Consider the following 23,401-nt stretch of genomic DNA (forward strand, 5'->3'; position numbering starts at 1 on the left):
ATCCCACCAAACTAAACCTGAGGAAGTAGTTCTAAAATTTGTTAGTGTGTCTGCGGCTTGATTCCATTCACAAAATATATGAGTAGAATGAAATTGCATTTGAGCAATACGAGTAAACAATTACCCCATTCCACATGAAGTTGCCAAGGTACAAGATGAGGAGATTGAAGAAAATTGAGAACAAGTGTAGAGTCCACTTCCAACCATGTGAATTTCCAATATCGGACCCATGCTAATTCTATTGTTTTAATAATTGTCATGACCTCCGCTGCAACAAAACTAGGCATATCCAAATTGGAGCAAAAAACACCCAAACAACACCTTTATATACAGTCCCGAAACAAGCCACCATAACCTGCTTTCCCCAAATCACTTTTCCGTGCTCCATCTATGTTTGTCTTGATCCAATCAAATAGCGGAGAATGCCAATTAACTTCAATGATGCAAGGAGTCTTCGATCCGCTGCCTACAAGGGGCATTAAACCTCTTCAAAATACATAGCTTATGAGTGTTACGAGTGGTATATGCATGTGACCAGTGGCAATTTGACAAGTGACATGCATGGAAGTCTTTTTTATTGTTACTGTTATTTTTCTTATCGAGGATGTGCAGTGTTTATGGCGCACAAGTACGTACACCCATTGCATAATTAAGACCATCTCCAACGGTGGTGTCAAAATCCACCGTGGAGCTCCAACGGTAACATAAGGCCTGTGAAATCAACTCCAACAAATCTGTCAAATCCTACGTGTATTTGACATATGAACCCAATCTGTCAAATTTGACAGATCTCTCAAAACTGTCAAATGCCTCAATAGCTCATCTTCATCGTCTTCAAAGATTGCTTTTTTGCCAGAATCACAAAGAAATTGGTCTGTTCCCAAAAATCCAAACCCGAAAACTTCTTCACGATCTTGATTTGAAATCCCAGATGGCCAGATTCGTTATTATCATGACAAGATCCAGAGCTTTCTCTCGATTTCGATCTGAAATTCTCTCTCTCGATGTCGATCTAAAATCCCACATGTTGATATGTATTTGAAATTCCCTCTCTTCTCGACATCGATGTTATATGTCGATCTCAAAGAAACATTAAACTGCAGATAATTGAGATAGATAAGGAAGAGAAGATGGAAAAGAATTGTTGGAAAATAAATGAACAAGAACTCACCAACCATGCCGATCTGTCTAATCTCAATCTATTTCCCAAAAACTCAAACTAAAAAACTTGTTCATGATCTGAATATGAAACAGGGAAAGTGAAGATGGAAAAGATGAAGAGGAGTTGTTGGCAGATAAATGAAGAAGAGCTTGATTTTAGTTGCGGCAGGTTGCTGAAGTGAGAAGGAGAGATTGACTCAATTATTGGCTTTTGTTTGATGCAAAAAGCTACAGCAAGTAGGGGAAATTAAAAAAACAAGAAGGGGTTGGGTTGGGTTGGATTTGGCAGATGGGTTGGAGAAGAAGTCCACAAACTGTTTTTTGCCAAGTCAGCTGTCAAATTTAAATTTGACAAAAATTGTTGACATCTCTTGTTGGAGATGCTCTAAGCGGGGAGATATATAACAATAACACGTGCAAGATTGACCAGTCGCACAACAGCATACAGCATCCAGGTCTCCCTTAATACAGGTGCTCATCAGAGGCGTTGAGGGTGAATGAAAAAACCGAATAAGCTAATTACTAGCTGATTAACCAGCATTAATGCGCACAACAACCACAGCTAACATCTCCGTACTCCTCATTAACTGTGACATAACCTAACCCAACCCAGATCTACATCTTTTTCTAGGGCTGGGCTCGGGTCGGGCCGGGCCCGAAAATCAGTGAGACCGAGACCGAACCCGAAACTTTCGGTTCGGGCTTTTTGTAAACTGAAAACCGACAGAACCCGAACCCATTCGGGCCGGTTCGGTTTTCGGGCCTAAAATGTCTGTTTTACCTGTTTTGCCCATTTTGTCAGTTTTGGTACCTGGAAGACTGGAATGCATATCAAATTATAATGCTGTCAACTGTTGAAGAAGTACTAGCCCTTTTATAAATTTATAGCAAGTAATTGTTTCTGAATCAAACATACATAAGAAAATGAACTGAGAGACAGTTGCTAGCAAATGACGGTGGTCATCCAGTGTAGATGTGACCCAACCCCCTCCGATTGAGTTTCGAAGAGCTAATCCAGATCCTGCAATCCCACGCGGCTCAACAAGGCACCTCAATGTTCTACATAAGTTACTTAACTCTACATCAGCTCAATCAAAATAAAATATTGTTCTTCAATCCTTAACAAATTCAGTTTATCATAGCCCAAACTCTGATATTACTTTGATTCTCAACAGATTCACAGTAAAATATTGTCCTTCAACTCTCAACAAATTCAGTTCGTCCAAGCCTAAACTCTGATATTACTTTGGTTCCCATTGACTCATAGAGTCTTACATCAATAAATAGCTACAGATCAGACATGTCATAATAGTTCAGAACTCTCAGAGACAATAAATCAAACATCTTCTGTGCATTATATGCTTACCTGATCGGAAGAGTTGATCGGATTATTGAAGACGAAGCAAAGGCCTATCGGATCTTGGAGCGGCTCGGACTTGCGCCAAGTCGGCGACGGCGAAATCGGGAGCTGTAACAGCGCACGGATCGTGTTCTTGTTTCGACAGACAACCTTGAAGGCATAGGGTAAACCCCAAAGGCGAGGATCCAACTTCGAACCTGGTTGAGGTGGTGGAGGGCTCGGAGAACCCCAAGGGGGTCGGCGCCGGAGCTGGAGAATTCAACGAAGAAGGCTCGGAGTTCGGCTTCGCGGATGTTGAAAGCGGAGTGGAGATCGGAGGATTAGGAAGAAGTACCAGATATAGAATTCGTCCCAGAGAGCCCCTTGAAGCAACGCCTTTGATTAATCATTCTAAGTTCAGAAGGTGGTGGAGGGCTCGGAGATAGTGAGATGGTATCGATAGTTCGATACTATCGAAGTATCGAGTATCGACAAGCAAAGAGAGGGCGGCTGAGGTCGAGTTAGTCGACTGGAGGAGTGTAGCCTTTAGTCCCTTTACTCCTTTAGGGTTGTTTAATTTTTTTTTTTAATATTTAACTTATTATTATAACACCCAATCATGGACTGACATGTGGCATCTGCTACAGTATCGGGTCGGTTCGGGCTTTCGGGCCCTAAAAATATGAAACCCGAGACCGAACCGATTACATGAATTCGGGTCGGGCTTTAGACCGAACCGAAAATTTCAATTCTAAAACCGAACCGAATCGGGCTTTTTCCCTCGGTTCGGGTCGGGTTCTCGGTTTTTCGGGTCCGGACGCCCACCCCTATCTTTTTCAACTCCCAAACATCTCCTTCCTCTTCCAGCTCTCACACCACATTAAACTTTTCATATTATTAAGATCTCACAGATCGAACCTACAGATCGAGGTGATCGAGTGTAAAAATGCTCAAGAAGCTCGGAGGTGGTGGGAAATCCCAGTCTTCCAAGAGAGGGAAAGAGAGTAAGAGCAATGAGAAAGATCAGAGTAAGAGTACTAAGAGCTGAAAGTCACTAGCTGTTCATCCAAAACAACTTTTGTTTAAATATCTAGTCCTAAACTGAATTGATCTTAAGGCCTTTAGAACTTGGACACCGTTGTATGACTTGACATTGGAAATAATACTTGTTCTGTCTTCTTAGTCATTTTCAGCACATAAACTAGTTTAATATATATCTACTTTTATCAGCCCTGTGATAACAGAAGTAGGAGAACATACTGACACCTAGGAATAATTGTCTACTCCAAGATTGGGATTCTGAAATAGTAGAGCGCTTCAAATTAATTTAGTCCCTAGGAAATTCATCATTTTCAGTCCCTAGGAAATTCATCATTTTCTGGAGCTTCTTCACCGAAGTAATTAATCATAAACATTGGTTGCAATTTAAATGCTGGTTGAATACATATTCGATAATTATATTATTGTAACACTCCAAATGTTTTAGTTTTCATGGGTCCTTCTTAGACCCTAAGGCTCACTGGGTAAAACCCTTGCAATTTGAAGTTCTGAAAATCCTACTGATTTGAAAACAGTCCTTTTTTGCTTGAATATCTTCTATGCATGGTTTATCACCAATGTAGGAAGCTTCGATCATAGTCGAGATTAGTAAAACTATATCCTCTTCACTGAAACCATGAATTCTAAAAAAAACAACCACAATTTCGTGCATCACTACTCTCAAGCACAAATGGGTCTTTTGGAAATACTTGGGCAAAGCTAGTACTTGAGTACCCCAAGGAGTTTAACAGCTCCAATGTATTGAGCCTAAGTTTACAGTCAAGGCTAGTTTGTACGATGAGGATAATCTGAAAAGCTATCAGAAGCTATTGGAAGTGCTTGAAGCATTGGCCTTTCCCTTTCTCTTTGATGTTGGGTGCAGTGGCAGTGGATTCGGGTTGGACTTCATTTTGACTAATACTATAAACGTTTAATTAGGAATTGTTTTATTAAACTTTTGCTGATAGAACAGTCTCTAGGTATTAAATAAATTGCTTAAAGTCAATTACTTCTTTTGTTTTTCTTTTGCACTGATGCATAGCTTTCATACATCTCCTGATTGTTTAAATTCAGATTCATGGAGGCTGCAGTGGAATTGGCATATTTGCGATTCAGATGGCTAAGCACCAGGGAGCCATTGTATTTGCAACAGCAGGTAAAGATAGCTGAATGTAAACGTCTTGGAGCTGACCTATGCATCAACTATAACAAAAATGACTTTGTTGAAGTGATAAGGGACAGCACTAAAGGCCAAGGTTTGTTCTCTTGTAGCATCACCTACCAATATAACTTAAGAATGATCATTTTACATTGTACCATTAATTTTAGTCATTGTTGTAGATGAAATATATATATATATATATATATATAATTATATATTGTGCCATGGCAGGCGTTGATGTTATCTTGGATTGCGTTGGGTTTAAGTATTTTCAGAGAAATCTTGAATGCCTGAAGGAAGGTGGGAGACTTGTTCAAATAGGTGGCTGCTGGATGACACAATACGATTCTTATGGAAAAGTACAAAAGCTCTTTTCAAATTTCAAATGCATTGATGGTAAGTAGTAAACTGGAAATATTCTATAGTATCACATGTTTATGATTTGGTGAACTTGGTTTCTCATTCAAGATTTCCCATCATATTATTTCTTTTTCTTCTTCTCTTTTTCTCTTATACAAGTTGTGGATTATATTGGTTACTTTATCATGCAATTGGATATGCACAAACCCAATCTGAAAGTGATCCATAATTTAAGGAATTTCACCAGTACGCTTCGACTGTTCCTACCATGCATTTTCAGATGTTGTCTTTCCATTTATCTGTTTTTCAGATCATCAGAAGTAAATATAGACTATAGAATTGTATTGCTGCATATATATATATATATATATATATATATATATATATGTGTGTGTGTGTGTGTGCGCGCGCGCGCGCGTGTGTATATATATATATGTATATATATATATATGTCTTCTGTTAAAATTATCAACTTGTGTCTTTTGTATCCTACCAGTACTGTCAGTTTACAAAGAGTTGTTGATGTGGTGTTTGTGCATGCAGTGGCTGCCTTGGTATACAGAACTCCAGAGATGAAGACCTCCATTGTTGAGGAGGTTCAGGGGAAAGTGATGCCTGCAATTGAGAATGGCGACGTGAAACTTGTGATTCACAAGGTTTTTACATTCGAAGAAGCAGCTGAGGCACACAAACTCAAGAAAAGTGGCAATCATATCGGAAAGATATTGCTTCACCCTTGATGGACCAAGAAACTCTTCAAAGATTTTGTTATCCAGCTGTTAGTTTAGTAGTATTAACGAGGATTCTTTAAATACAGTCCTGTTGACTAGCTATGTCAAGATATGATCTGATAACATGGGAATAGGAATTGGACATGGTTTCTGTATGCATGAAATGATGTTTTCTTAAATAGTAATTAAGGTCACTTACTGGTGCTTTGATTAAAGCGTTGTGGTTAGGAGTTACATGTCAGTGCTTATATATAATTGCGCATCTCTTCATAGACACTAGCCTTGATTAGTGAAGGCCCTTCAGTAGTCAACAAATTTTTTGATTTTTTTTCCTTCTAATTCATAATTACGTGCTTCTTCTAGACGAAAGGCGTATTTTTAGATAATTTATATCTCGGTGACGCTTGTGACACCAAATTGGCTCTTAATTTTTGAAGTATAAAAAGCTTTTACATCAGTTTATATTTTGGTGAAACCCATGGCATTACATTAGCGATTGGCTTTTATAGTATAGTATCGATATAAATATATCGTTTTTGAGTACGTTATACCATATGCTGATTGTGACAAACTTTTATAACCGAGTAATTCTCTATCAAGACCTCCATACCTCACTACATCTGCACACCTCATCCATTCGCTATCTAGCTAGTTCTGTATATATATACTGGAACCTCTCTAACTTTTCAAAGACGTGTTTCTGCATAGTTTGAAATAATCATTGTGGAATCTATATATTTTTTTTTTTTTTGAAATAATGGAATTCTATTGATAATAATATCTCATGCTAAGAATGTCATTACATACCAATCCGCTGACACATAACAATGGCCAGACAAGAATTCGTGGAGAAGCCACAGTGATACAGAGGATAGACCAACTTAGGCCTCGTCATTTAGCCCTTCGGCCCTAAGCCCGCCCGCCCGTAGGGCCGAAGAATAAATCTGAAAAAAAAAAAAAAAAAAAGCAAGCCAATAATTGAACACAATGGAAAGAAAGATCTTCACAATTAACTACATTGCAAAACCAAAATAATCAGATCTAGCAAACCCTAATGATCATGGCATACATAAATTCAGTACTACCGATAAAGAGATCGTAAGCTCAAAATTCCACTTTTTTTCTTACCCTTCAATCAAAAAGGAATCCTTGAGTTATCCCCCAGGTTTCTTTATAATTTGGATAGATTCTAATTAGTTGGTGCTCCTTATTAAACAACATGAAAAAAAAAAAGACTCATCAAAAGGGAGGCCGCGCACACTAATAATAAACTAGGTTTCAGAAAGAGAAGTTGACCCTAAGTACCAACCAGCCTTTTTTAAAAAAAATATTGTTGAGACCATCTAGCACACCATCAACCCCATGCCTTCTAATTTCTTTTTACTTTTTTTTTTCCTCCTCTATTTTCTCCCTTCATCAACTACTATGACATAGAATCAAACATGAGTCACATGAACTAGAACAAAATAATACTAACTAACAATTTTTTTCACGCAAAAATTAATTATTCGTAAATTAATGCAATGGAAAGAGACAAAAAAGAAAAGAGTAAATGTATACCATTCCTTTGAATTCCACCCAGGGAAAGTTGCCACTTCAGTTAAAGCATATCTCCACCTTCGCACTTTCTCTTTGTCATCCCTAAACCTTTCTTCATGATTAGCAAAGGCTTCTCCAAAACTCCCTGTTTGCTTTCGTACATCAATTAGAAGGATCAACTTCATAGAAAATTGGCAGCACTGTTTCTCTTGCTTTCATGCATTCAAGAATTCTTACAAATTCATCCAAGCACCATGTTGACGATGCATAATTTTGTGAGAGAACAATGAGAGCAAATCTTGATTCTTCAATTGCAGCAAAAAGTGCTGGAGAAATAGCTTCCCCTTTGTGAAGTTCAGGATCATCCCTGAAAGTTGTGATTCCTTGATGATCCAATGCAGTGTATAGATGGTCTGTAAAAGCCTTTCGAAATTAGGTCAATCTATCTAATATGGTAAATTTAAAAATATTTGAGGATGATATTGGCACTTTTGGCCTATAACGGAGGGAACAAATCTATCCGTTTATTCTCTGTAAGGTCCCAGCCATTGGGAGGATCAAAGTCGCAATCGTTGTCAGGGCAATTTTCAGTCCAGTGCTCACCAACCTTGTTACAAATATAACAAAAAAGGAGTTCTTCGTAATGTTCTTCCTTGTGGTCAGCCTCATTTTGGCATGGGCCATCATCACAAATCCCACAAAGCACTACATATGCCTTGGATCTTTTGGGGCACGTTTCAGTACTATGATCACCACTTGTATCGCAAATCCTACAATGCCTGTCATCAGAAGGGTCTCGTTCTTCTACCTTGCTACCTGTTTGCACTTCCATTGTTTGATCAGGATAAAACCAAAAACTCAGTACTACTGTGACAGCATAACATCCCACATGCATGATGCACAAACCAAGATGGGGACTAAGAAGAAATTGATCCAAAAAAATTTGGTATAATATTTACTCCAAGAAAGGACAGGTGAGAACAAGCTGTATGCTCTACCAACATTAAACTCTCGAAAACTAATTTTTATAGGAAAACATCTGGTGGTCGAAATACACTAATTAATATAAGATAGTAATCTCGCAGTCTTTTAGTATTTTCAAATATTGAAAAGTGAAAACCTACAGACACAACATTGATAAAAATAAATTATATTCACAAAAAGAAGCAAAGCAGATTTTTATTTTTTGGGAAGCCAATAAAATTCCAACCATTCTCATTCAATTGAAAAACAAAATCCTGAAGAAAAAAAAAAGGAAAATAAATCAAAGCATACCAGTAGCGATGAGAATCTCCTCGAGTTCTCCCGGTCGAGGATCATGAAGCTTCGCCGGCTGAGCCTGCTTCTGGTGCTGACCACTTGCGCTGGCGGCTGTATCTGTGAAAGAGAGAGAGTTGGATTTAGGTTAAAACTTAGTACTTGGCATTCAGACGAGAACTTAAATAAATAAGAAAACAGAAAACAAACCTTGTTCTCCTCGAAACACTCGGAGCAGTCCAAGAAAGTGGTGAATAATTTTCTTCAGGAACCCTGAAACAAAAAGCATACCAGGAGCCTTATGGTACACCTCTTTGCAGATCATCCAGATACTTATAGCTGATTCGATTTGTATGTAAAAGCAGTCTCTTTCTCTGAGAAGTTTTTCAGTTACAGATCGAGACTGGACAAGTTGGGTTTAGGTTTTTCGTTTCGGCGTTGAGAGAACGTAGATATAGTGAGATCCATAAAAGACGGGGTATATGATGTTTCCATGGTCGGTTGTAATAGTGCAATGCCACGTGGTGGGCCGGCCTTGTCCTTTACCAAACTTTTTCTTGTGCAATGGGCGTGGATATTAATGGCTACTGGGCAAGACCATGCTTTCATGTCATGTAACTGTTGTGCTATCACCCACTGCCTCACTGGTGTCGAGATTGCCTGGACCGGGATCGATCAACGTGCTCCGGAATTATGATCAAAAACAGAATTCAGATATCGAATTGCAGCTGCACAGTACGTTGTCCCGGAATTTTAATTTCAATGTGGAATGGCTTTTTATTTTCTAAAGGAATGTGTGAATGGCTTTGCATACCAAGTTTGCGCTATCTAGCAAGTTCTGTTCCAGTATTCTTGAACCTCTCAATTTACTTCCCAAAGACCTGTTTCTGTAAATTTTGAAATAATCATCGTGGAACTATCTACCGGAATCTCTCTATTGGAAAGTTTGAAATGCATGAGTGGATCTATTACTACAAATCATTGTCGAATTTATATTTGTCTATAGTGTCATCTTTAAGCAGCTAGCTAGCTAGCAAAGTAACAGTCCAGAAACTCCATCGATGTAGTGATTTAATGATTAAATCACCATTTAGTATATTTATGCATGTCTATTCAACACAAACAACTCAATTTTCATTATAAAAAAAAGTAGTCGAACAACTTAACAAACTAGAAAACCAAAAATAAATTGCAGACTTGAAATTAAAGAAAACTACACTGGGAAGTTCCATACGAACTAACTATGAAATCCAAAACAATCGAGGTGTAGTGTTGACTCTGATGGCCTATGAGCCAAGGAGTTCATGTGCATCAAAGTTACAACTGCATTATTCAGTCGTTCAAGGTTAAAGTTGGATCATACTCCTCTGTGCACTCTTGAGGCAAGTGGCCCTTCTTACTACATTGAGAACAAAAATTGTTTACTTCAACTCCTTTGTTGCCATGCTCTTCCTGATTTTTACACGGATAGAGGTCGCTGCAAACGCTGCAAACCATTACACGTTTCTTCGGTTTATTGGGGCACATTGCAGTTTCATGGTCACCAATTGTATAACAATGTCGACAGAAAATATAGTCCTCTGCTTTGTTGCCGTGCTCTTCCGGTTTTTTACAGAATTTGGGATAGATGTGGCGGCAAACGGTACAAAACATTAAACCTCTCTTCGGTTTATTGGGGCACATTGCAGTTTTATGGTCACCGATCTTAGAACAATGCTGACAATAGTCATCTTTTTTGACTTGTTCTACCACAAGTGCTTGTGTATTAGGGCAGATTGGAGTTACTTCTGCCTTGGTACCTTTTTGCTGCTTCATTGCTGAATACAAAAGAAAAAGAAAATCACCATTCATGTCAATATCTGCCCATTTAATTAATAAAATATTATATATATATATATATTTATATTCCAATCCAAATAAAAAACTTCCAATTATAAATTATCAAATAAAAACCTTTTATATATCACTAATTTTTTTTAGCATGTCTTCATTAAATCTCCACGATCCAAATAGACACATGAAAATCATCTTCAACTCCAAATCTCATCAAGGATTTCACTTACAATGAAGCACACAGATTTTCTGGGTTGTTCTATGAATTTCACTTATGTTTATGTGGGACGAATGACATATCAGGGCAACAAATAGCTCACATAATTAGGCTCATATTACGACCATACACATGGATGGCAATTGTCCAATAATAAATTTCAGTTTTTTGACTTTTTTTTCCCTACATTCAAACAATAAAACATATTTTTCCTTTACTCAAGTATCCAGTCCATTAAATAGACTAAAAGGAAAATATATTTTTCCAAAACTTGGATGAACAGAAATTCACTTCTTATTGGTTCAAAACGCAAAAAGAAAAAATATAACACGAGACATAAGATCTATGCTTCAAGAAACAAGCAAAAAAAGAGTTTTTGGATGAAAACATACGAATAGGAGATGTAGATGCTTCATACTGTTCTTCCTTGTGGTCAGCTTCATGGAGGAGTCCAAGGTTCAGGTCCTCGTCAACTGGATTGGTACTCATGGGAACCGTGGCTGTGTGGAAAAAGAGAATCATGGGGTTTTAGGTTAGAACTTGGGCTTATTGTTGAGAAGGAGAGCGTAAATTAAAAATAAAAAAATAAAGAAATAAAACCTTTGCTTCGTCTGAACACAAGGAGAGCCCCATGGAATTTGGAGATAATCTTCCTCACGAACCCTGAAATAAAAGTCGAAAGTTTACTGGGAGCCTTGGGGTTCCGGAGGTTGCGGATAATCTCGCAGAAACTACTCATGGCTCTTGGTGTTTGTGTGAAAGAAAGAGTCTGAATTTACGCTGTATTGGAGAGGTAGGTTCTTAGATATATTTGCTAGAAAAAGACTATCCAATTAGGAGATGGAAACTGAACCACACTACAAATTTCTTGTTTATTATTTTCCCCTTTTAGACAGTATTCTATCAATTTAATGAGACTAGGAATCAGGGAATCAGGGAATTATCATAGTATCAATCTTTCGTGTTTAAGAAATTATACTGGTTTTCCTCTCGAACAATTCTTAGGGGTGAACAAGCATATTCACCCCCATTGTCGATTAACTCAATTTTACTTAATAAATTTATAATCCAATAGTCCATATCTTAAATTAGCCTTTAAAGATCATCTTCGTAAAAAATCAATTGAATCGGAAATCATTTAATTATCTAATTGAATCAAACAAATGGACGGTTCTAACAACACTTACTGTTATTATGATGAACCGTCCATGTATTTCATAAAAATGAATAAATAAAAGGTCTTCAATTTGATTGATTTTTTACAGAGGTAATCTTTGTATTACATTATACAACATGAATGGCTGGATTAGAAAATTATAATGTTATTATGCGTTAACCACAAAAGAGGGTGAATGCATAAGGGTGAACCTGAGAATTGTTCTTTCCTCTCCTCGTATGTTGAGAGTAAATTATTTAAGATTTCTCGTTATATTTTGCTTTCCTTTAATAATAACTAGACCAAAACACACACTCTGTGTGTGAGTTTAATTTTGAAAAATAAAAAATAAAAAAATAATCATTAGAGAAGATGTGGGGAGTTTTGGAATTTTTTTTTTTACCTTTTTTGCTGTGGAATTAGGCAGTTAGTTATAGATAGAGATTTTAGGGGAAAATAAATTTAAATTTTATTTTGTTATTTTGCTTATTACGATTATGTCCTCTATTTATTAAAAGATATTTTTAGATACTCCATGGTTTAAGGATTTAGTCGTCTTTTCACGTCCACTCTGGCTAACAAAGCCTCTTCTCTTAATAATAGTACTAGCCTTGCTCCACACATGCTCTGCATGTGCAAGTAAATTTTTTTTTTTTTTCAGAAAATAAAAAAGAAAAGATAACGGAAGAAAACGGTTATTGCAGAGAGAAGTTAGTGGGTTGTGGGATTTATTTTGTTTTTTTAATTAATAAAAATATAATTTGTAATTGTCGTAATAGCCCTTGTGATTTAATTAATTCTCAAAGTATTTTAATCTCTTAAGGTCATTTCTGTTAAAATTTTTGATTTTGGCTAACAAATCCTCTTCTCAAAGATAGATAATAATAATAACTAGTCTTCTGCTCACATGCTTTGCATGTGTAAAACTTTTATTATTTATTATATTGTGAAAAAAATAAAGTTAGTTGAGAACAAAGAAAGTGGGAGGTTAACTGAGTTATGGGTGAAAAAAAAAACTGAGTTATGGGTGTTTATTGCAGGAGTAGTGCTAGAGACACCAAATATTTATACCAAATTCATATACCGAATGATGTGGCAGGTGCCAACTCATCAAAGAAATTGCTAACATAGACTTTCTCTACTAATTTTTTCTTTATCAAAAAATTAAAAATCAAGAAAACCTAAAACCATTGCAAAGTCCCATATATGGCCGCCATCCTCATCGAGAGGAGATCATCTACCATCAGATGTAGATCTAGTTGGTTGGGTGAGGCTTTTTTCTCCATTTTCAATGTTTCACTCATTTCACTCACCTTATTCACCTGTCTTGCATGATATTTTTGGGGGACCTTTTTCTTCCAATAAGACTATTGGGGCCTATTAATCAACACTCCTTGGGTACCCCCAGATTCTAGATGACAAAGCAACAAGGATCTTCCATCAACAAATATGGTCAGGCCAATAGCCAATAAGTCACAATTAACTGCAGACATAACACGATCCCCAATTGTTGGCATTGAATATAGCCCAATCTCTAATTGATTCTTTAATTCAAATTTTTAAAGTTCAAATGTCTCGAGAAAATCATGAAAAGAGAGGGAGTAAAAGAAGGAGAAATGAACTTTGGTAAGTTTGGATGACTTTTAATTAATTCATTAATTCATCTGACAACAAAGGCAAAATTTCTAGCACTTTTTCATGCTCTGGTTAGGAAGGGTGAAGCAAGAGTGGATGCAAGAACAGCGAAGCATGAGTGGATACTCAAATGTATAAGGAAGAAGATAATTAATGGTCTAGGTTTAACCTTATCTTGTTTTTTTTATATAGTTTTTTTTTTTTAAGGAGAAGCATGAAATTGTATTATTTCCATATCATCACCATCTTAGAACCAAAATTGATGACATAGCAGGTGCCACATCATTTGGTAATGAGTTTTGGTATAATTTTTTGGGATCTCAAGCATTTTCCTTATTGCAGACATGGGTAGTTAAGTGTTTGAAAAATTATTTATTTTCTTTTTTAAATAATTTTTTTATTTTGTTATTTACCATACTGTCACTCAATTATTAAAAGTTATTTAAAATTAATATAAGGTCTAAGAATTTTATTGCCTTTTCACATATGTTTTGGCTAACAAAAACTCTTCTTTTAAATACAACTAGCTAGTCTTGTTTCTAAATATATATATATATATATATATATATAACTAATCTACTGCTCACATGCTCTTCTGTGCATCCGTAAAACTTTTATTATTTATTATATTGAGAAAAAAAAAAGTTATTTATTGAGAAAAAAGAAAGTGGGAGCTTAACTGAGTTATGGGTGGTTATTGCAGACATAGGTAGTCAAGTGTTTGAAAAATTATTTATTTTCTGTTAAAGTAAAATTGAGATAGAATTGGTCTACTCATTTCATTTCATAGTCCCTTTATATAGAGATAGAATTACAACGGAAATATCGATTACATTAATGATACTAAATGTTGATTGATCCGTAATTGCGCTGATTGATGGTAATCACTGATTCCTTGATTCCCTCTCCGTCAGTTGTTTTAACGAAGGCACACAATATGTTTTTCCTTTAACATTTTCTTTTTAAATTTTTTTTAAATTTGTTATTTATCATACTGCCACTCAATTTTTAAAATTTATTTAAAATTAATATAAGGTCTAAGGATTTTATTAGCTCTTCACATCTGTTTTGGCTAACAAAATAGTATAGAAGTATAGAAGATGATGATGATGATGATGATCATGATGATCGTGATGATGATGATCATAATAATAATAATAATAATAATATAGAAGTATAATCGATCAGGCAGTTGTCAATTGTTGACAAATCTTTTGTGTTTAATTTCCTCTTTTGGTTTTTCCCCTCGTATCAGTTTTGAGGGGTTTAGGATTATATTTTTCTTTATTTTGCTTTCCTTTCTTAGACTACAAGGAATGTATTTATTTTCCTTCCCAATTCTCTATATTAAGTGCTCTATATAACTAAGCAGTGAGCACCACCTTTCCAAAAAAAACTAAGTAGTAGCACCACCTAAAACCGTACAATTCTCTCTAATACTCTGGTGTTTGTAGAAGGTCAATCTCTCACCCTCCGTTTTCTCCTTGTTCCTGATTTTCTGCATTTAAAATACGTCGCAAATTCCTTTCAAAAAAAAAAAAAAAAAAACATCGCAAGTTCTATTTAGTTTTAAAATTTATGCAATCGTTGCTTTTGCATGGAACTTACATGCATCTAGCTCGAGTACTTCACTAATGTTAAAGAAATTTATACTTCTGACAGATCGAAGCATGGGTTGTGGAGCTTCAAAATAGAAACTCAAGGGGACGACAATGATTGGTTTTGTTTACCGTGACGGCATCATGGTTGGAGCTGAATCTAGGGCTTCTAATGAATATGAAAAGCTTCTACATCCGCTTAGAAGTAAAATTGAGTTTGATCGTTTCATTTGTTATTTTTTAATTTTATTTTTTATACTCACTTTGAATATCTTTCCATCTCTCAGTTATAGACAACAGAACCAAAATGGCCGAAATATCTTCCAACATAATTTACGTATATCAAGGGGTAGAGGCTCATTGTACACAATTGAACTTGTATATAAGTAGAAAGTTTCCGGACATGGTAAGGGCACCTATTACGTACCACGCTCTCAGTTTTACTTGAATTTGGATAAAGAAATAGACTAACCAGTTGTTTGACAGGATGAATATCGTGGCAATACACCTAGAGTTTCATGTGTAGTAGAAACGATGTATGAGTATCTGAATAGTCTGGATGACAAGGATATAGTATGTGGAGCTATCATCGTTGGATGGGATGCTAATTCGGTAATGAAAATCCTTTCACTTAAGACTTTTCCTTTATTGGTTTATGGTGATTTAGCTTCTAACTATTTTCTTGGTTATAGGGTCCTGAATTTCATCGCGTTTTTATAAAAAACAAAAAGGTTGTGAAACAAAGAGGTTCTATGCCTTTAGCGCTAGGAAGTGGTCAAGGTCATGCTCTTCGTATGCTTCAAAGGTATATATATGTGCTTTTTCAATCGTGTTTGCTCAAGTTTTGTTATTTTCTCTGTAAATACCAATTAATAACACTTGCGTACTATTGAGTATCTTTGTACTAACCTGAACTGTTTATACTATAGTATCGACTACAATATGTCCACTGATGATGCTGCTGATTTGGCGTTTAAAACTTTATTTAATGCAACCTACTATGATAAGCATAGTGGTGGAGAACTGAAAGGTAATTACCTATCTTCTGTTTAATTTTAATGATAAATATATATATTTACACACACACACACAAAATCACCACTCTTTTCTTTGGTTAACATTCTTACTTTTATTTATTTTTGTGTTTATCTAGTTTATCACATTAATGAATCTGGATGGAAGCAGCTCCCTGTCATGAATGCTTTGGAAGCTTACACAAGATATTACGACCTTCACAGTCGCTTTGAACGGAAAACGCTTTTCTTGGTTGTGGATGCCGGGATCCAACCTATTTCCGCAAACGACCTTATAGAACACTTCCAGTAACTACTCAACATATTTTTTTTTTCTTTTGTATAGGAATATGTATATAAAATTTGGGTTTTATTTTTAATTTTGACAGGCCACATGCAAATTTACTCGCATCCCATCGTGTAGCCCTCTGTAAATTTGGAGGTGATTGCTTCTACTTCCACCGCCTTGTGTTCGAGTTTGAAGATGAAGCAAAAAGGGCATATGAAACTACAACTCCTCATGTTCGAACTACTCCCTCGTACCTAGAACGGTTTCCAGATCAAGTGGTCTTGGATAATAAGAATCCAAGTGTTACAGTTTATGTGAATTGGAGCTCAAGGGGTTTGCTGGAATTTTTACACGATGAATGTCAGTTATTATATAAGATGGTTGATAGTTAATTAGCTGGAAGGTTGTGGTCATGCCTACATAGTAGGGATTCTTATTATTTTTATTTTTTATTTTTTTTGGCAAAGACATATATAGGATTCACTGATTCAGACATGAAAGCCTTTGAGCTATGTGATGTGTTTATAGTATTCATATTTTTTGTTTTGAGCTATGTGTAGAGGATCACTTCTTTACAACATCTTAATTTGAAACTAACTTCTTGTTCTATCCCTTTTTCTCTTCTTTCCCTTCTCATTTAGGTTTTTGTTTTAAGACGAGCCATCTTCAACCTCTTGCGCAATTTTTCAATTTTTCATTCTTGGTCTGAACCTCTTTCCCTCTTCATGAAAATTTCTGCAAAATCTTCAAACACAAAAGTTTTCATAACTTGGCAAAAAATTTTAGGTAGGAATGTAGGATAGCTGCCCAACCTCAAACCTAATGAATCCGCCCCTCAGTCAATGGTGAGCTTTCTCTAAGATTTAACAATCCTCTTTTCTTTTGTTTTTTTTTTTTAGGGAAACGGAAATAATTCCATTGATAAAAATCATAACGACCGTACTAGGTCAAGCAAGAAGGGTCCGGGATCATTCAATTACATCCACGACTCAATTTATTCATTACTACCTCCTAGGAAAGAAAATGCAAAGACTAAATCCAAAGAAACCAAAGGAAATCTAAAACTACTGCTAATACATCACCCTGAATCAAAGCAAGTAGGAATGAAAGGCTTGAGGCCTAGTGACCCTCATGTTGTACCTCTCCACCTAACAAAACAGAAATGATGTAAACCATACTTTACTAGGTCTATTGGGAGAGTCCAGCCTGCACACCATCTTCATCAATAATCACACCAAGATCAGAAACCACCGAGGTTGTTGCCATCGAATCACCATCCTTTGACTTGTCGCTGCTGACTTGGATACATTCCGGCTCCCACGAGGCCTCCCTCTCTTCTTCGTGCCTTTCCTCTCCGAGGAGATAGTGACCTCAAAGAGGCCCTCTGATGTCACTGTGAAGCCCATATTCTCTTGTTGAAGAGCGGTCGGAACCAAAGCCAGGCTGTGCCGGGCCTGCTTTCCATCTGCATCGTCTTCGTCCTCCCGTTGATAGCGGGTACCCGAAACCCTAATTAGGTCCATAGAGCCATCAGGTAGGGCACAGATGGTGATCCCTTTTCTCTCCCTGTGCAGCAGATTAGGGAGAGGAAACTTAGGTATGAGGGTCGGTGGTAGAGATGGCAACGCATTGGCCTTAAAGACTAGGGTAGGAGCCGCCGGTCCTTGTGATTCCAGGCCACCATGTGCAGGCACTGCTTCCTCCTCTAGCTCATGGGGACATCGAGCACCATAATAATTAATCATAGAGCAATCCTTGCAACGACCCGACAATCTCTCATAGAGAAATTGTAAGGTAAACACGTCCGCCGAAGAGACACCAACCCGCCCCTCCAATCTCACTGGATCATTCAGAGGAAGAGAAACACGAACCTTGGCTATACCTCATCGGATTCCAGGAGTATCAACCTGCAGCAGAGGACCAATGGTTTCTCCAATCAACTTCACTATCGGAGCAATCATTAACCCCGACGGCAGACCCAGAACTTCCACCCTGATCCATACAAAATCTAAAGGGATAGCAGCGATATTGGAAAAACAATCATAGTCGTTGAGAAACATCATCGCTCTCTGAAAACTCTAAGGCCGTCCTTTCTTCACATGGGCCAAGATCACGTTAGTTTGCAAACGTGAATGAAAATCTATCTCCAGGAACCTGCACCTCCACCAGCACAGAGAGCCGACACATCAAGCGGACTGCACTCAAGAATGAGTCCATAATCACAGCCCGAGCACTGTTCAGCCATCCAACCAAGAAGAATTAGTGAGCAAGAAACCCTTTATCAGGGCAGCGAAGGTTGCCGAGATCCACCGATTCTTCACCATCCTTGAGCGACAATTTGGTCGCAAGTCGAGATGTCATAGAAGTAAGGGAGACAGCCATCCGATGAGCGCCACTTAACGAGTTTCTCAAAAATAACCCTAATCAAAGGACGAGAGAGAAAAGGCCGCGGTATTTTTTTTTTACCATCCTCTTATTGCTCGGGATAAAGAAAAAATAAAACAAAAACAAACTTCTTAAACAATTTTTTTTTGTTTTTAAAGAAGTTAATTTATTGCAATGATCCTACCTTGGTAAGGCTGTCAAAAGAGTCACTAGCTAAATAATTCAACTTTTTAAAGGATCATGAAACTCAGCCGAAATCAAACCTAAAATGTCTTAGAAAATCAAGGGCCGAGACATTCTAAGTATTTATGGCTACAAATCTCAGAGAGAACCTATGGATTCCACCCACATAGAAAGAGGAATTCCTATAAAATAAAAGACATGAAAATAAAAACTAGATCCCGAGCCCAAACTGATGGACCTAAGCCCAATTGCATAGGGCACAAGCCCATGAACCTAGGAAAAACCCTAGACCACAGACCAGCCGCCATCATGCCCACACCATCTGTCGCGCCTTCGACGACCATCCCACCACCGCCAACGTTACCAAAGCAAGGTCTGACCACAACTCAGTGCAGAACAAACAAGCCGCAGCAACCTTCTCCTAGCCTAAGCCGTGTCAGACGTTGACCATCCTAATTGAGCTTGATCACGCCACCATCCTTCCAACCCAATAACCCAAGAACTAGCAAGCCCCCTTCTGACCACGTCGAAGCTGAACTTCCGACCAAGTAGCAAAACTTGAGATTAACAGACCCCGATCTAGTCAGAATGATACTGCATGCCTCCATCACTCTCACCGTGATAAGTTTTTAGAAGACAATGACAGGACCGCCCTCAGTCTCTGCTATGAAGTTCTTATCTAAATTCTTGATTTTTTTTTCCTTTTACTTATCAGGTCAAAGGATACAAATGTAACATGAGAAAAAATAAAAAATAAAAATGCAAAATGTGGGTATGTTCAAGTAAAATCCTAGTTTGTGTTTGGCCCAAACTCTATGTTACTTGCTCTAGTGGTAATAGGGTTAAATTAGAAGGATTTAGATTCCTATTCAATGTATGATTACTTTCCTTGTATGATTGAGATTCTATGCATTGTAATCCTCTATATAAATAGGCCCCTATTATCAATGAGAATACACAGCAAATTCCTCTCAAATTCAGTTTCTCTACAACACGTTATCAACACGAGGCCTAACCCTAGCCCTAAAAACAAAAAACCCGAAAACTCTTCTCACCAAAACTGCCGCAAGCTCCTAGCCCTTGTTAGCCATGCCCTATGCTGCTCCTGCAGCCCTTGCGCACCTGTGTGCTGCCTAGTGCCCCTGCAGCATTGCCGCACGCCTGCTGCCCCTGCAACACAGCAGCACGCTCGTTTCTGTGCAGATCAGTCTGCTTTCAAGCACCGAAACGTCCTGTTGGGAACCTCTGATAAAAATACTTTCTTCATCAAAGTTGTTCATCTCTGTCTCTTCTATCTGAACTCCAAATTTCAGCCATATTGGAGTCGTTTTGAGACCTGTACACCAATCAGAGTGAGAACTGTTCAGAAGCAAATTTGCTCCGAATTTCAACAAGTTTGATTCGCCTAGGACTGAAACTCGTTTGCAATCTTACAACAAGGATCAAATACGCTTTGCAATCCTAAGAGGTATGGTTTACTAAAAGTTCCCGTTTTTGAAGTTTTTAATTCTTTTTCGGTTCTTTTTCTCGGGGACTTGCAACCTCCCTTCTTCTACCCCCCTTTCTTTATCATAAGGGAGACCAAATTAAGCCGAACTGTGGGGGGTCGTGCTCACTCCAAGCTTGGAGCTTGTAGAGTTCTAAAAACTTAGAGTTTGTTGAGATAAAAAGATCGACTGCAAACATCATTGTTTCGATCTAATTCAACCCCTCTTGGAATCGAATTTCTTAGAAGTGACTACGCTCGGAAATTCCTAATTTCTTGGAAGCGACTACGCTCAGAAATTTTATTTGTTTTCGTTGTAGCATTTTTCGCTCCGAAACTAACCCTAATTTCTTGTTCTCTTTCAGGATGAGTAACCTGAACAAATTGGACTTTGCTCCATTGGGAACAACTGGCTCTGAATATCACAGGTGGATTCGTGATATCCGCCAGCATCTCAAGGCCGATGGAATCTTGGATACGATTCTCGAGCCTAGCCAGGACGTGCTAACTGTTGAGCAAGCTCAAGCTTTGGAAGCAAATAGAGCAGCCTTAGAGGCAAATAAGGTGAAAGCCATCATCCTAATGACTCGTCATATGGATGATTTGCTCTAGTACGAGTGTATGAATGAAAAAGACCCCAGAAGGCTGTGAGTCTCACTCGAAGATAGATTTGGCAAGTCCGTGACTCCCTGCTTCCTGACCTAAAAGTGAGATGGCATAACCTCCGCTTCTGTGATTTCAAGTCAGTTCTTGACTACAACTCGGAAGCACTTCGCATTAAATCCTTAATGGAATTATGTGGTAAAGAGATCACAAATGCGATGTTGATTGAGAAGACTCTCTCTACTTTCCCCGTCTCTGCATTGATGGTTGCTAAGAACTATCGAATCGATGTTACTGCAAGACGAATCACAAGGTTTCATGAGCTCATTAGAGCTATGAATGTCGCTGAAAATCATGACAACATCCTTGTGGAGAACTATAATTCGAGATCCCTGGGAACAGAGCATATTCCGGAATCCAATTATAGTCGCGCCCCAAAGAGAGGGCCCAAGAGCGAAACTCTAATCTTAGGAATACATTTGGACGTTCTGGTCCATATAATCGCTCTACTTGGGAAGGTAATCGCCAAAATAGGCGAACACGGAACTGAAGAGGTAAACGTGGAAAGAGAGAGGGAGACAACGCCTCTGGCCATGTTGGTGGCACCACCAACACTAAGAGCCATCTAAATGATGCTTTCAAAGCGCCTCAATCAATGGAGTTTGAGCAAAGAGATGCATGTTCTCTATATGGAGTATCCAATCATTGGGCACACATTTGTAGAGCTAGTGAAGAAATCATCACTGCCTACAAAGCATATTGTGAAGCAAGAGAAGCTCACTATGTGGAACAAGAAGATCATGAAGATGATCTAGAGTGAAGGGTCAAAGACTACAAATCTGGCTGGGATCAATAGATAGCCAATTCTGTTTAAGTCTTTATTTTTCCAAGAGATGTAATAGGCAATTGCCATATATTTTTGTAGTAAATGCCAATGGTTTAGCTTTTCTTCAAAGTAGGCTCACTCAAAGTAAGTGTGATGTCTAGGAAGGTTCTGAGATTAGTGGTACTTAAGCGAGCCTTGCTCCACCGACATCTCTCTACTCACCTGGTCACATTTATTTTGGAATTACCGAAAGAAGTTAGACGACTACCATTGTTTTGCATTAGCTATCATTTTGGATTAGATTTTGTTTAGTTAATGAGACAATGATGTAACTCCGTTGGCTTATGAATAAAATTTCGAGTTCTTTATGACTCCATTTTGATTCTGAGCATATGACTTTTGTGACTACGATGGCTCGGCCATCAGTATTAATTCAAGGACATGGAATAGCCCAAGTTCCACTTGCCAAATGGCACCTTAATTACTATCACAGAAACTCTCTACGCTCCTAGGGCCAATTGCACCTATGAATAGCTAACGGATTCCATGCGAAAACTCATGTAGAGAATGGAAATGAGTTCCTTTGCAATACCTTTAATGATTGCGAACAAAGGCGCATCTTAGAGAAGTTTATGTGTCTCTCTAGTGGATTATGTGTTACTATTCGAGCTATTAATCCAATAAAAGTTATGAGAGAAGATCTCTTGGATTCAGACACATATTGGCTTTTGTCACGACAGGATAGGTCATCATGGTATTGATATGATGATCCGCCTACTAAAGACTTCACATGGACATCATTTCTTCCGAGCGAAACGAAGCATGAATCAAAAGTTGATTTCTGGACTAAGTGTGACCAACGCAGCTGCCTAGGGCACCGCCTCCATCCACCACCAGCCTAGGGCTGGCGCAGTCCATATCCATAACGCCATGGATAGCGTCCATCATGGTGATGGTGCCCTAGGTGATGTTGCAATCACCAACCTGCTTCAAATAGCGTTTCAGACGCTCAGGCCTAACCAAAATACTCATTGATTGCTTCTAAGGCCTCTCACTCGTTTTACAAAGCCCGTTCCTTAGGGAAATTAGGATTAAGACCGTCTTATGCAAAGGAAATGAACACACTCATTCTGTTCCTACATAGAATCCATGGGGATTCTGTGGATTGATTCAACCAACTTACGGACGCTTAAATATTTCATGATGTTGGTTGACACGCAAACACGCTGGTCACGTGTTGTGCCATTGTCCACCTATACATGCTGCTTATGCTACACTCCTAGCACATATCATATGACAGCGGGCTCACTCCCCAGATCATCCTATTCAGTCAATTGGATTTGACTATGCTAGAAAGTTTACATCGAAAGACTTTCGATGGATATTGCAATGGGACTGATGTTGGACATCATGTTCCCATGTACACACCCAAATGGTCTTGCGAAAAGGACTACGATGATAGTCGGGACATTGGTAATGTGCATCAATCTCCTTATATCTGCTTGGGGTAATGCAATATCGCATGTAGCTATGCTAATTCGTCTACGACCCACCGCTACTCAATGTACCTCTGCGTTACAGCTAGTGACT

At 38.0% G+C, this 23,401-nt stretch overlaps 3 protein-coding genes across 3 annotated transcripts; 2 read left to right on the top strand and 1 right to left on the bottom strand.

Moving 5' to 3' along the window:
• The first annotated feature begins 4,444 nt into the window (after positions 1-4,444).
• LOC112201618 (quinone oxidoreductase PIG3) lies at positions 4,445-6,068 on the top strand. Its single transcript, XM_040505594.1, has 4 exons — positions 4,445-4,694; positions 4,768-4,794; positions 4,932-5,096; positions 5,604-6,068. Exons 1-4 carry the CDS (start codon positions 4,655-4,657, stop codon positions 5,798-5,800), a joined length of 429 nt encoding a protein of 142 aa, XP_040361528.1. The 5' UTR covers positions 4,445-4,654; the 3' UTR covers positions 5,801-6,068.
• Positions 6,069-9,748: 3,680 nt separating this feature from the next.
• LOC121049100 lies at positions 9,749-11,376 on the bottom strand. The gene is made up of 3 exons (XM_040505595.1): positions 11,238-11,376; positions 11,030-11,137; positions 9,749-10,404 (listed from the first exon to the last, which is right to left on the bottom strand). Exons 1-3 carry the CDS (start codon positions 11,374-11,376, stop codon positions 9,920-9,922), a joined length of 732 nt encoding a protein of 243 aa, XP_040361529.1. The 3' UTR covers positions 9,749-9,919.
• Positions 11,377-15,163: 3,787 nt separating this feature from the next.
• LOC112201627 lies at positions 15,164-16,788 on the top strand. Its single transcript, XM_024342530.2, has 6 exons — positions 15,164-15,231; positions 15,314-15,638; positions 15,719-15,831; positions 15,956-16,056; positions 16,180-16,348; positions 16,429-16,788. Exons 2-6 carry the CDS (start codon positions 15,561-15,563, stop codon positions 16,718-16,720), a joined length of 753 nt encoding a protein of 250 aa, XP_024198298.2. The 5' UTR covers positions 15,164-15,231; positions 15,314-15,560; the 3' UTR covers positions 16,721-16,788.
• The last annotated feature ends 6,613 nt before the right edge of the window (positions 16,789-23,401 follow it).

Source organism: Rosa chinensis, chromosome 5 (assembly GCF_002994745.2).
Source record: "Rosa chinensis cultivar Old Blush chromosome 5, RchiOBHm-V2, whole genome shotgun sequence".
Taxonomy (NCBI): Eukaryota; Viridiplantae; Streptophyta; class Magnoliopsida; order Rosales; family Rosaceae; genus Rosa; species Rosa chinensis.